The sequence below is a fragment of the Ursus arctos genome, unplaced genomic scaffold (genome assembly GCF_023065955.2).
Source record: "Ursus arctos isolate Adak ecotype North America unplaced genomic scaffold, UrsArc2.0 scaffold_3, whole genome shotgun sequence".
Classification (NCBI taxonomy): Eukaryota; Metazoa; Chordata; class Mammalia; order Carnivora; family Ursidae; genus Ursus; species Ursus arctos.
In genome coordinates, this window is record NW_026622985.1 from 24,565,164 (window position 1) to 24,579,591 (window position 14,428).

General features: G+C 38.1%; 1 protein-coding gene across 9 annotated transcripts in view; it reads right to left on the reverse strand.

The window, feature by feature from the left end:
- CACNA2D1 (calcium voltage-gated channel auxiliary subunit alpha2delta 1) overlaps positions 1 to 14,428 on the reverse strand; it is a 484,525-nt gene that overhangs the window by 112,653 nt on the left and 357,444 nt on the right. For all 9 annotated transcript variants that reach the window (XM_044386064.3, XM_026504644.4, XM_044386072.3 and 6 more), the window contains exon 8: positions 794 to 863. In XM_044386064.3, the coding sequence (XP_044241999.1) occupies positions 794 to 863 (70 nt within the window). The remainder of the gene's footprint in view (positions 1 to 793; positions 864 to 14,428) is intronic.

The following is a 14,428-nucleotide window of genomic DNA, read 5'->3' on the forward strand; positions in this document are numbered from 1 at the left end:
TAGCAAAGAGTCAGAAATAACCTAAATGTCCAATAATAGGGGATTTTCAAAATAAATTCCCATATAATCATTCTAAAATGACATTAAGCATGTCTCTTATGCATAAGCACTCAAAGGTATTGATATGAAATAAGAGGTTACAAAGAAGTATATTGTATAAATGTGAACTCATAAAAAAACAATAAATCTGCACATTAAATACATTTTTAAAAAATGGAAACAAAATGTACAAGTTTAATAGTTGTTTCCCAGTGAGTGCAATCATGAGCCATTTGCTGTTTTTCAAGGTATACGTTAGGGGAAGAGTTGCTTTAGTAGTAAGAAACAAAAAGCTTTTCTTCTGGGAAAATGAAACCTAAGCTATGTGACCATAACTAGGGACAGCTTTTACCTCGGGGCCAGTTCTCATTAGTTCACTGCCAGAGGCAAACCTTCCTCTACTCTGTCGAGACACTTCATTAGAGCTCTACTCCAAGCAAACTGGGAGCTTTTCAATAGAAACCCCCACCAGCTACAAGAGATTTACAGATGATATTGAATATAAAACTTAAAACTAGTCCATCTGAAATCATTTGATAAAGCATTTCAACCATTTTCATTATTATTGCTCACTTGAACTATCTTTGAGTTTTAACTGCATTTATTTATGAGATGGGAGAAAAACAACACACACCAGAGCTCTTTAAAATAACTGGACAATATTCATTCTAAAATGGAAATTCTTCCAACTTTTTCACAAAAAAATGTGACCTTTTGTCTAGTTCATCTTTTCAGACTACCTAAAAATTCTTACCATGGTCTTCTGCGTACATCATAAAGATCAATCTTGTTTGGAGTTCTACTGTTATCAACCCACGGAGAAGCTAAAAGAAAGAGAAATTAAATTAAAAATAGATTAAGTAAAAATATTACATATGATCTATAAAGATATTTTCAAAAGTCACAAAACTGCACTGACACATTCCACTTATCAGAGCAATAGTTAAAATGAGATTATAATTTTTATATCCTTAGTCTTTTTTAAAATGGCAAACACAGCAGTATAAGAGGAAGTTAACAGAAGTCAATTTTATGTTTCACATTATTTCATAACTAACTTGTAGACATAGGGATTTTCTGGACGCTAACTTAACATGTTTCACGAGGTGTCCAGCGGTTATACATTTCACTTCCCCTCTACTAACATAAAAATTTACCTTAAAAGAGAAATTACTTGCCACTAACGGAAATTTTACTTTCAGTTATTTGATCCTTATATTTTCATGCAATGTAATACTATCTTGATCTATAAAAAGACACTTGTTTCTCTTGAATAGTTATTTATATAATGGCATGATTTTTTAAACCTTATTCTTCACATATGTGGTGATGGCCAGAACATGTGTGATTATAATTTAAAAAGTTAAAGTAGAATTAAAATAAATCCATGGAAAACTATTTTCCTTAAATTTATTTGAATGATCTGAAGCACTTCAAGTACAAATTCAAGAATCTTGTATTAGTTTCAGAGCCTTTATCATTTTGCAATCATCAGGAAAAAAATTGTCTAACTGCACTGATTTTTTAAATGCAATTAATTTACACTTATTCTAACCAAATCTACCCTTTAATTAAAATTAAGTGCTTTACACACACACACATATCTTAGACCTAATGGAGAATAATAAATGCTGATAAATCAGATGATAATTTTATGCTGAAAAAGTCCTCTCTTTGAACATACGACTAATTCACATGACTTATGCCCCTCAATCTATTTTGCCCTTTTCTTCGCTCAAAACTATGGAAATTATGGAAAACTTTACTGTGAATCAGGTTTATCAGCCAGCTACGATAATTTGGCCAATTAGGATATGTCAAAAAATAGATAACTTCTGAGTCTCTCCTTGCCTACGGAATTTTTCTCATTAGTGACTATATTATAAAACGACATCCATTTTAAAGGACTAATCACATTTATATAAAACAGTTTAACTATAGCCCTTTCCCAAGAATCATTTACAATATAGTCAATGCAAATGAAATGATAAATTTACTTTTATTCCTACAATCTGCACTTGCAAAAACTTAGAGCCAGTGAGGTAACATTTCATTTTGTTTTTCTTTTTGTGGGAGCCCTGGGATAAAGCAATAAGGACGGTGGGAGACATGCTAGTTCACTCTCAGCTAGTGCTCTGTAGCATCTGACTCCCCAAGCTGGGGTCTAGGCAATAACTACAAATTTAAATGAATGATACCCTCTCAGTACAATGTTTTGCCGTTGCGGCATTTACTGCCTCTCAGCTCCAAATTCACCCATTTATCTTGCGCTATGAAAATGGATCTGGGCTCTTTAAGTATTTTTCTTTTACCAAGGAGCACAATTTTAAGCTTTGTCAGCAGATGATGAAAGAAAGACACTCAATGAGAAACGGGTTTTTGCTTCCTGCTTTTGATTTGTTTGCTCAGAGGCTCTTGGGGCATGTGAAGCATTCCTGGTGTCTGGCTCCAGCCATGCATTGTATTCTCCAGAGCTCAACTCCTGCAGCTTGAGTAACTTTGGGAGGGCTCTCAGATTCTCCAGAAAAAACTGGCCAGCAGTACTCCCGGACTACTTTTGTAGTGGCGTGTCTCCAACAAGATATTTTGAACCCTAGAGGACGAATCACCAGCAAACCATTCTAGCATCACACCATAGCAACTTTTTGGTCATTTGGTGAGCCATGATGACATCTTCTATAAGATCTGGATCTTGGGGGGCCTGAGTGGCTCAGTTGGTTTAGCATCTGCCTTTGGCTCAGGTCATGATCCCAGGGTCCTGGGATCAAGCCCTGTGTCTGTCTCTCTGCTCAGCAGGGAGTTGGCTTCTCTCCCCTCCTCCTCTGCCCATCCCCCGGCTCCTTGCACTGCACACACGCAAGCACTTTCTCCCTCAAATAAATAAAATCTTGGAGAAAAAAAAAAAAAAAGTAAGATCTGGATCTCAACCCAGAGGCACCTGGGATTGAGGTTGCTTTCTTGGGCTATGTCAATGCCAGGAGTAGTTGTCGTTACAGATTACATTACATAATACCATATCTGGTATTCCTATATTATTCAGAGTGATCTGTATGTCTAGCCAATCCCTCATTACTCCAAGTCCTGTTACAATAATTCTTTATTTTAAAAAATTAAATTTCAAAAAAAAAAATAACTTCCCTCTTCAAAATACTGTTTTCTCTCTCCTGATTGGATTCAGACTGTTACAAATGATTGGGAGAGATGACAGAGTGACATTAGGTAACACTGCTAAGGCCCCACAACCACCATGAGCTGGAAGTGGTTAAACAGTGAATTTGACAAGTGACTTAACAAAACTGAAATTTGAAAGTCCTGTTTAAATTAGATTTCTGAATTCTTTGCAGATGACATTCATCTACACTTTGTTTTCACTATAATTAATTGAAATTAATTGTGGTATGTAGTACTCTACTCCATAAGATTGTTATCTTTAAAGACAGAAAGGTTTGCAATGTATAGTAAGAGCCAGACCATTCAATTTTAATATGGTTTATAACATTAGATGGTTTATATTTAAAAATATTAATATTCTCTTAGAAGTCTTCTGAGATATTTACTACTAGGAAATATCCCTTGATTATATTAAATTAAGATATCTATATTATGGTACAATTAAACAATGTACTTTCTTCTGTGATATCACTAATTAATTTGTTGTAAAATCCCGTTGCAGCATTTAAGTGGTACATTATTTATAGAGGCTCAGAATTACAGAAGGTCAAATAGTAAAAAGGATAATAACCATTCACTGATATTCCCTGAAATAATCACTTCTTAATGATGCATAATGAGAGCTATGTGTTTTGAGAGGAAATTGGAGCTTCTAAAATTCCTGTAAAAAGGCATAATGGGGTTCATTTTAGACGTCTCTTTTGCTTTCCGCTAATGCAAAGCATTTTGGGATGACAGGAGAAAGGAGTGGAGTTCAAAAAGTGGTCATCTTATTTCTGAATGCCATCGTTAATGGTGAGAATGACCATTTATGAGAATGTTTTCTCCAATCAGAAATGAACTGTGGGCGTGTCTTTGTCTGAACCTACTGGACTGCAATTCTACTTCATGTGCCATTCAGGGTGTGCTATGCTAGTTACTCATCACTGACGTCAGAAGGTGCTTGTGTGTACAATTATCCAGAATACTGAAATATGGGTTAGAGAAATATTCTTGAGAAAGTATGCAGATTGTAGAGCCATTTTCTGGTTTAAATGCTCTAAAAATAATATGAGAGTACAGTTTTTCATTCTGGCTGCCAGGAAATAATAAAACACAATGATGAACTGAGTAGAAACACCACTTCAAATGACAGCTAATTGCATTTCCCATTAATGATTTCAACAGCATTTTTCTAATTCTAATAGAGTTTGCATTTTTGGTCACATGGAAAGAGAAAAGTAAACTTCACGTACTCAAAACTGCCTTTAAAACCCAACCCTGGTCCTGCCGGCTATATCTAATCGGTATTATGTGGACCTTTCCTTTAAGCTCGCCTCAGTCACCTCTTACGGATTATTAGTGATGGTTCTGAATTCTAAGCCATGATAACGAGTTTGGACCATTTTTTAAGCCAGAATTACTTCAATAAATGTGTAGTGCCTAGATCACAAAATTTCCAGGAATCTGAATGGTCCTACGCAAATACTACTGTCCCAGAATGAGTTCTCCACATTCCCGAATTCATATCATGGCTGCTGTATCAAGGTCCAGGATGAGTCTCAGAAATAGACGGAGGGTGATGTACCCACACAAAAATGCCAGAGAAACTAGAAAGGCAAATAGGTGGCCTTTTCAGGTTCTCTGTTATGAGATGGGCTCTGTTCTCCAGTAAAACTTTTAACCTGGGAAATACCCAAGACATGGAAAGGATTCTCTATCTGTGATAGAGAACAATCTTAATGAACTTAATGAAAATCTCACATCTTTTGTTTACTAGCAAAAAGTTTTTTCTTCACTCATAGGACAGTCTAAGTTAAATACTACTAGCCACAGAGGCATAAATTTTGCTTCAAGACAGTATTCAATGACCTATAGCTGGTGGCACTCTTGCCTTCTTCAGCACTTGGTTTCTAAAGTCACTCAGGAAGTGTGGACAAGGCACACCCAAGTCCTAACCATCTCAGACTTGAACTGAGACCTCTTACTTTCACGCATATACTACCGGTGCTGCAGAGATACAAAGGACGTCTGACAAGTATAGTCCCTAGCAAGGGTTATTTCCAAAGGCAAAATTTCACAGTGGAATGAGAAGACACAGCATTGGTAGGCAGCTAGCAGCCTCGGCCATAGGTACAGATGGACAACTAAAATAGGAGTAAGGTCCACTACTCTAACATCGAGTTTTCTGTTTTCAGCAATGTTTTGAGTAAGCCACCTTTAAAATGAGAGAGATGAAGATGGTCTAAGTTCGGAATGCAGTAAATATAAAAAAGATGTTGGAGTTAAGAATGATTTCTAGGGACACCTGGGTGGCTCAGTCAGTTAACGGTCTGCCTTTGGCTCAGGTCATGATCCCACGGTCCTCGGATCGAGTCCTGCCTCCGGCTCCTTGCTCAGCAGGGAGCCTGCTTCTCTCTCTCCTTCTGCCTGCTGCTCCCCCCTGCGTGTGTGTACTCTCTCTCTCTCTCTCTGTCTCTCTGACAAATAAATAAAATCTTAGGAAAAAAAAAAAAGAAGGATTTCTTGACTCAGGCCTAGGTGGCTCAGTCAGTTAGGTGTGTGACTGTTGATTTCAGCTCGGGTCATGATCTCATGGTCATGGGATGGAGCCCTGCCTTATGCTCCATGCTCAGTGGAGAGTCTACTGAAGATTTTCTCTCCCTCTCTTTCTGCCCCTCCCCTGCCACGTTCTCTAAATTTTTTTCTTTTTAAAGAGTGACTTCCAGACTAATGTTAGGACTGAGATTGCTAGCACAAGAAGAAAATAAGTGGAAGCCAACTCGGTATTGTTTTTGATGCTGTTTGTGTTACCAAAGCAACCACATGGCTAGACTGCAGAAATCTTGTCACTATTGTGAACCCGAAAGCAATTTCTGGGCTGTAAACCTGCTGCAGAAACATCAAGAAATGAAAGCTGTTTAGCCCCAAGCACATCCCTCTTCAAATGTGCCAGAGAGGATTACAGACAGAAGGGTTACTCCCAGAGCAAGCACATAGGCTAACCAAGAAATTTTCTTTATCCAAGAGTAGGTTGTCTTTGTGATTTTTACCCAAGGAATTGTAATATGCACCACAAACCCGTGAATGCTCTGTATTTCCTATTCTCTTTTTTTCACATGAGAATTTTTATTGTCGTCATCCAGAAGACAGTATCATTGCATAGAAGATACCTGGGCAAAAATGGCAACAGGGAAAAAAAAAAAGTAATGGATATTCTGCTGTATTATAAATAGTCAAATTAGGAAAAGTTGTTATCGACATGATGAAGAGAACTCCATGTTACCCGGAGATCCTGGATTTTTATCTGGATTGTACTAACTTGTTGGGATTTTGGATCATCTTCTATGGAAAGATAGTGAGTGTGTTCTATGTGGGGCGGGGGGGGGGAACCATATGCACAGATATTTGGATGACCAAAGGAACAGTCTGTGACAGGGCTTTAAAATCCTCTTCTGTCTCCATCCTCCTAGTAACAGTACCTCCCAAGTTTAGGTGATTACCCACTAGAAACTGTATTTCTCGGTCTCTCTTGCCACAGTGGGGCCATGCGATGAAATTTTCATCAACAGCATTTGAGAAGCAACGCATGTACAACTTTTTGGTCACGCTGTTTGCCTTCCACTAATTTTCCCCTTCTTTTTCACCTTAACAATAAATGTGGTAGCGTCGGTCCCGTTTTGATCCTACAGATGAGAACAACCACTAAAGGAATGGCAGCTAGATGTGACCACACTTGCTCTACAACTAATCTACCTCTTAGGTACAGGTTTTACCTGAGAGGAATACATACAGTCTCTGGCAACATTAGCTATAATCTGATAGAGGTCAGAACTCAACCCCATTACACAGACCTGAACATAAATAAAGTAAATGCTTCCCAGAGTGTTTGAAATCTGCTTCACTATTTCTTTCTTACATTCCTCTATCTTCTTAGGACACTGTTATTCTGGCCCTGAGGAAACTGCTTATTGCTTGGATATTTATATTACTAGCATCTATTCCATTTTCATGTCTTAACTTTCATCTATCAGTACTGAATTTGGTGGCACACGTGTCTGGAAAAGCAACTCGTTCCCAAATAACCTTCATTCCCAGATCAAGTTTTCAAATGCTAAATGACTGAAGCCTGATGGCACAGAGGCAGAAGGTAGGACTAAAAGGCAGTCATTCCACTGGAGTCAATGCTCATAGGAAGAGTCTATCCTCCTGTCTCTTCTTGAAAATTTTTTTGTCTGATTGGAAACAGCCTAGTGTAGAACTTCAGAAGTGAGTTTGGAGCTAGCCTACCTAGATTTTTCATTGGATGAATTCTTTAACCTTTTTCAATAAAACGAGAGTATAATGAATCCTATTCCCACTTCCAAGGGTTATAGTCAAAATTCAATGATTTAGGGGCGCCTGGGTAGCGCAGTCGTTAAGCGTCTGCCTTCGGCTCAGGGCGTGATCCCGGCGTTCCGGGATCAAGTCCCACATCAGGCTCCTCCGCTGGGAGCCTGCTTCTTCCTCTCCCACTCCCCTGCTGTGTTCCCTCTCTCGCTGGCTGTATCTCTGTCACATAAATAAATAAAAAATCTTTAAAAAAAAAATTCAATGATTTACACACATAACACTTAGAACTCAGTTGGCACATAATAAGCAATCCGTATGTGAATATTAGAAAACAGTAACATTGGGTCACTGAAACTGCTTATTATATAGAGAGATTTTTAAAACAGCTTATATAAGATGTGCTTAAGTTGTAACTGCCCACAAGCACATTCCTATGACCAGGGCTTGGAACGTCCTACCATTCCCCGTCCTACTCCATCGCCAATGATGCAGGCTGCTGTCACAGAGTCAACAAAATTTCCAGGGAATCTAAAAACAGACTACATGAGGTCAACTCCAGAAACCCCATGGAGAACACTGGCATAGCTTAAGGGGGTACGATGGGAAAGGTGTATAGGCAGGGACCTAGATAATTGCAACACTATGTTTCTTGGCAGTTTCCATCTCTGTTTTGCCCTTGTCTCACTTTATTTAGAAACAGTTCTCTTAAGTTCTACTCGGATACTTGTTTTCAGTTCTAATCACTGTTATGTTAATCTGTTTATCCAGCTTAATTTAACAAACACTTATCATTCACTATACACAAAGCACTGTGTTAGGTGATATGGGGAGTATACACACACATGTGCACACACACACACACAGGCACACACACGCACACATGGCCATTACTACCAGCCGTTGCTCACACTGCAATGCTTTTTGAAAGAATGAATACGAACTGTATTTAGAAGGAAGATAAAATGTGATAGCTATTACAATTAATATACACAAAAAACAAGTTCTCTGAGAAAAAGAAAAATTGCTCTTGGGGAAAGTTTTTACGTGAAAGGTGGTGCTGTATTCTATTTAAATGACTGATAAGACACCTATGGCCGGAGATGGAGCTCTAGCATTACAACATGAAGAGGAACTAGGAAAAGGTAGGTCATAGAAAATAAAACAAATAAAAGGAGAGAAAAGGGCAATGTACGAGTACGTGATCAAGGCTGAACCGGGGGGTAAATAAAACTGGAGATGGGCATTGTAGGGTACTGTCTTTGGATGATGTGAAGCCCGTACTCACAGAGCCAGATATCATTAAGGAAATAATTCCAGATTGTATAATACGACTTGAGAACTGATACTTAAACTGTTTCAGATAACTTAATATATTTATTAGCTATCTCTTAGCCTTGCATTTTAATCTAACATGTTCATAATTTTTTCTCTCACCTGTGAGCTCTTCCAGAGCAAAATTCACTCTTACCAGTGTTTGAACTTTTAGAGTATCTTGGTTTCCTCAGCAACAGAACGTTTGCTTGTTCTTAATACTTTCCCCCCTTCCAACCCATACTTCACTATATTGACTCAATTAATGCAATTGTTTAGGGATTTCTAATTTACTGGCTGAGCCCTGAGGCTTGATGTTCAGATGGTATCACTGTTTTGGCTTGAGAGTACCTTTGATAGCACTACTGTGGTGTGTCCAGAACATGTCTCTAACTCATAGATACACAAGTAGCACTAACTCACACACAGATACACTGTATCACAGCCAAGGATAAATCACTGTAGTTTTAAAAATAAAAGCACTTATTACAAAGTGATTTGCTGGTAATTCTACCAATGCCAGATAAGCTACAGAGAACATTTTCACTGAGCATAAAGGGCTGTCTGTCCGTCGGCAGGAGCAGCAGATAACAAACACGTCGTGCAGTGAAGTGGACTATTCAATAAAGTAAACGGCGCACTGACTTAATCACTTAGATGCCCTAAGTAGTGATTAGCTGGGGCTCAGAAATAAGCTTGAAAACACAAGTTCCATAAAGGTGAGGACTTACTGGAGAATAATTTCGGGTATGTGCTACATAGAGTAAAAATGCTTTCTGACAGACAGAAAGTTTCCCATTTTTAAGCAAACAAATCCAATGAGATAATATTGATATATTGATAAAAACAAAAAAAATGTGATTCTACAAGAACAAGTAGCCTGTGCTTGTAAGCCAATACATCGTAGACAATGTTGATAATAATATGTTTCCTATTTTTTATTTGATGGACCCAACAGAAGTGCTTAGAAAGGTGTCCGAATTTGTGACAAAGATGTTAATTTTCCTTAATAAAATATAGTGAACATGAAATCAACTGCATAGCAAAGATGTTTCTATGTATATAAAAATGGATGACACAAGGTATTATAAGTTAAGAAAGTATAAAAGAAAAAGGAACAGAATGAGAGGTATCGTTTAGAAGTTAAAAAGAACTGAAGCTTTTTAGCAATACTTATTCACACATTTTATATATAATGTTATCCACCTTCCAAACACAAGCAACTCCCAGGTTCATATTAGCATCCTATTCAACTACTCTTTCCTGTCAGCAATAAAATAAATCACTTAATTTAAGCTTGACTGGATCCATAGTTGACTGCAAAGTGGGTAACTATTACAACCCTCATGTGCGAAAAATAAGACAGCTTCAGGTAAGAGATGAGGTTATACAAAAGGCAACAAAAATAAGGCTACTAAAGCATCTCTATAAATCAGGATCAATTGAGAATTTCAATATTGTGTGTGTGTGTGTGTGTGTGTGTGTGTTTATAATTATTGTTCTAAATCAAACTTACCAATTTACTCCCCAAATAAAAATACTTCTGGAATTTTATTTCAGCATACAGTGCCAACATTCTCATATCCACTCGAACTAAAAATTATAGTCATCTTAACTTACACCTTATGTCGATCACTGAATTCATTTATCTTTTAATTGAGATAAAATTCAGATATAACAATGCGTTAATCTGAGACACTTGTATGATGCCATTATGCTAAGTGAAAAAAGTTAGAGAACGATATATACTGTATCATCTCTCTTAACATATGGAATCTGAAGAAGCCAAACTCAGAGAGACAGAGAGTAGAATGATGGTTGCCAGCAGCGGGGGGAGAAATAGGGTGATGTTGGCCAAAAGGTACAAGCTTCCAGTCGAAAGATGAATAAGTCCTGGGGGTACAGCATGGTGACTATACTTAATACATCATCTACTTGAAAGTCACTAAGAAACTGCATCTGAAATGTTCTCACCACAAAAAAGAAATGGCAATTATGTGAGGTGATTGGGAGGTGTCAGCTAACACTACACTGGTAAACATTTTACACATATAAGTGTATCAATATTTTTTTAAGGTCTCTAATATCCTCATTTTTTTTTTTCTATCCAAATATTCTCCTTTTTAAATTCCAATTTCGGGGGTGGGGGCGCGCCTGGGTGGCTCAGTGGGTTACGTGTCTGCCTTCGACTCAGGTCATGATCTCCGGGTCCTGGGATTGAGCCCCACATTGGGCTCCCTGCTCAGCAGGGAGTCTGCTTCTCTCTCTCTCTGTCTCTCCCGCTCTCTACCCCCCCACTCGTTCTCTCTCTCAAATAAATAAATAAATAAATAAAATCTTTTAAAAAATTTAAAAAATAAATTCCTATTTGGTTCCTTGTTCACATCTTTAACATCCCACATCTGATTGTTACAATAGTGTACCTTCTGGTCAAGGTTCTCTCAGCGTTTCTCCTCCTATCAGAAAAAACACTGTTTTAGCTATAGTATTCCACTGCTCAGAATGTCGGTGGTATTTTCCTACACATTAAATCCCAAACAATTCTGACATTCGAAGCCACATAATTTGCTGTTTATGAACCCTTGATTCTATAGCACTCTTCTTCTGTAACGAACTCTTAGATTAACTGGGCTTACTAGCCTCTCACAGTACTTGCTCATCGCCCTGTATCTCACTTTGTGCCTTGCTTCCTTCCAATTCGGCTTTGCCTTTTTTCCTTCAACTTGATTTTTCAATCCATAGTTCATAAGCCAAGCCCATAACTCTGGTAGATCTTTCTCAAAACTCCTATAGCAAATCTATTGTTACAGCTGGTCTAATTTATCTGATATTTAATCCTTTAATGATCTGTATTGTAATCTAAGTTTCAACATGTATAATTGTTGACTCTAATTAGATTAAAATTTCAGGCAGATCGGAAACAATTTGGTCTTTTAAAACACACATGTGGGGGCACCTGGGTGGCTCAGTCAGTTAAGTGTCTGCCTTCGGCTCAGGTCATGGTCTCGGGGTCCTGGAACCGAGCCCTGAGTTGGGCTCCCTGCTCAGCGGGAAGTCTGCTTCTCCCTCTTCCTCTATGCACTTTCTCTCTCTCTCTCTCTCTCTCTCTCAAATAAAATTAAAAACAACCTTAAAATAAAAAAATAAAACACACATGTACACAGAGTAATAACCATGTCAGAGGTGTTTTTGTCTCCGATTATCTCTTCTTCCCTTCTTAGTACAGCTTCTGCTTTTTAGCTGCACACATGACCACCTTCAAGGTAACTGGGTGCATGAGGCCACTAAATTCTAGCCAACATCCCACAAGAGGAAAGGTTTTATGTGACTTCCAACAAGTGCCGTCAACAAGAGGGAGAAGACTGTTCCTCGTCCCTTAAGACAGAACACAAGTAACAATGGTGGGCCTGAGGCAGAGGCCACACTCAGATGACAGCAGTAAAACAGGACTGTGGACCCCTTCTTTGTGAAGCGTCCCTATCAGCTCCAGTCTATACAACTGACTGATACTCTGTCTTAAGTAAGAAACACACGTTCATAGTTTTGAAATCAAATCATTTTTGTAATTGGTAGTATTCCTAACTGGTACACTGGATTTTAGGAATTACCAGCATTAAAAAAAGTGATAGTGTAATCACTTCCATGTCAAGTTTGTTTATATAGCAATCTGCAAATATAATACATTTATAGTTAAACCTTGCATCCATTCACAAATACTAAAGTAAGAAAAAAAAATGGGCATCTTTCACGAAAGATAATTGATCACTGAAAACAGTACATCTATACATACCATTAATATCAAGGTTCCAACTCTATCCCATTTTCTTCAAATTGCTAAAAATCTATCACAAATCCTGTCTTCATTAATAACCAAAAAGGGGAAAAAAAAGTATTCTTTGGACTAACCTGTCATCTGCTATTTGATGTTTACAACATTTTTTAGTTATTTTTCAAAAAGTACTAACAACTCAAGGACAAATGACCACCCATATGGAAAGAATATGTCTCTTCATATACTTCGTATATATAAAGGTTTTTCCGCATTTCATTCTAGCAAAATCTTAGCAGATATAACAAAGAATTGTCTCCCAGGGGTATAGTTAACACTAACTCAACAAGCAACAGGTCACTTTTTTGTAATCCCACGGTTTTGGAACGAACAAATGAAGGAAGGCAGAGAAAGAACAAGGGCTTAATAAGACATTAAGAAAATGTCATATGAAAATGAAGTAGATTTTTGGCTTTTTTTCCCTGCAAATACAACTAATTATCTAAAAAAAGAGTAAGTACTGCCTCCATTGGCATTTCAGTGAGCCATTAATTCCTAATTACAGTCCCAATTACAGCAGGAATTAGAACAATTTCAGGAGATACTAACCGGTAAATGAATAATTTGTACCTCTGTTTTAACGACGGGTAAAAATTCACAAAGGTGACAGCTCTTGAAAGCAGTTTAATAGCTTTAAAGTTCATTTATCCAAATCAATTAAGAGCTTTAAAAGGAAAGCACTCACAAATTAAACTGATTTTCCAGTCAGCACATACTCAATGAAGATGTCACTACACGGGGGCTCCCGGCTTCAGCTATGGCATGAAGCTAGCTCTAGGACTTCTTGTCCCACCACACAAGGACTGTGGACGTCGCAAATATAAAGCCTCAACACTTGAGGAGATAATGTCCGTGTCTGCACGGAAATCATCTTCTATCGTCCCAAGTTACCGGTGAAGAAAGAGGCTCACAGATACAATGAGACTTAGCCAAAGTAAGCAATTCCCCTGACGGCAGTTTTCACATGCATCACGAACTCTGCACACGATATAATGCCCCTTCTATTATCACGCAGCCTATCCACCTCCTAAGTTGGAAACTGAGAGGAGGAAGGGAGGGAGTGGAGGAGCCAGAGGAGGAGAAGGAAGAGAAGAAAAAAGACACACAGAATCCTTCTTACAGTTCATTTCCATACACATCAGCCAAATCAAAAAACAGGCAGTTTATCGAGGTTCTGTCCAAAGACAGATGTCAGAGTTCAAGTCCCCACTGATTACTAACCAAACCAGCTCTGCAGAGGTGCCTTTCTAGGATGTCAGCTCTAGAAATTTCTTTACTTGGGGCCAGTAGTTTCTCCACATCATTTAAGTAATCTGATAAATGGAACAAATGAAAGTGACTAATCATCACCGACTTTCTCCTATATGCAGGCAATTTGCTAGGAAGTGTATTTGTTTTCTTCTTTTAACAATTCTACAATCTAAACATTACTGTCCTCCAATTATTGGCTGAAGTCTGTGTTTTCCAAAGGTTGCCACCACATCAAATGATGGCAGTGACATTTATACGCTGCCTATTGGGTGGAATATACTTGCTTAACCCACTAACGCTAAGTAGCCCTGCTCTAAACTGCATCTCAACATGAATGACATTTTTTAGACTCTACTGTGAGTCAGAGGATCCTTGTTTCTGCAAAACACGTTATTTTCAGTAACTGTGGCAAACATTTTTTAAAAAAAGATTTATTTATTTGAGAGAGAGAGTGCACACAAGCAGGGGGAGTGGCAGAGAGAGAAGCCTACTCCCTGCTGAGCAGGGAGCCTGATG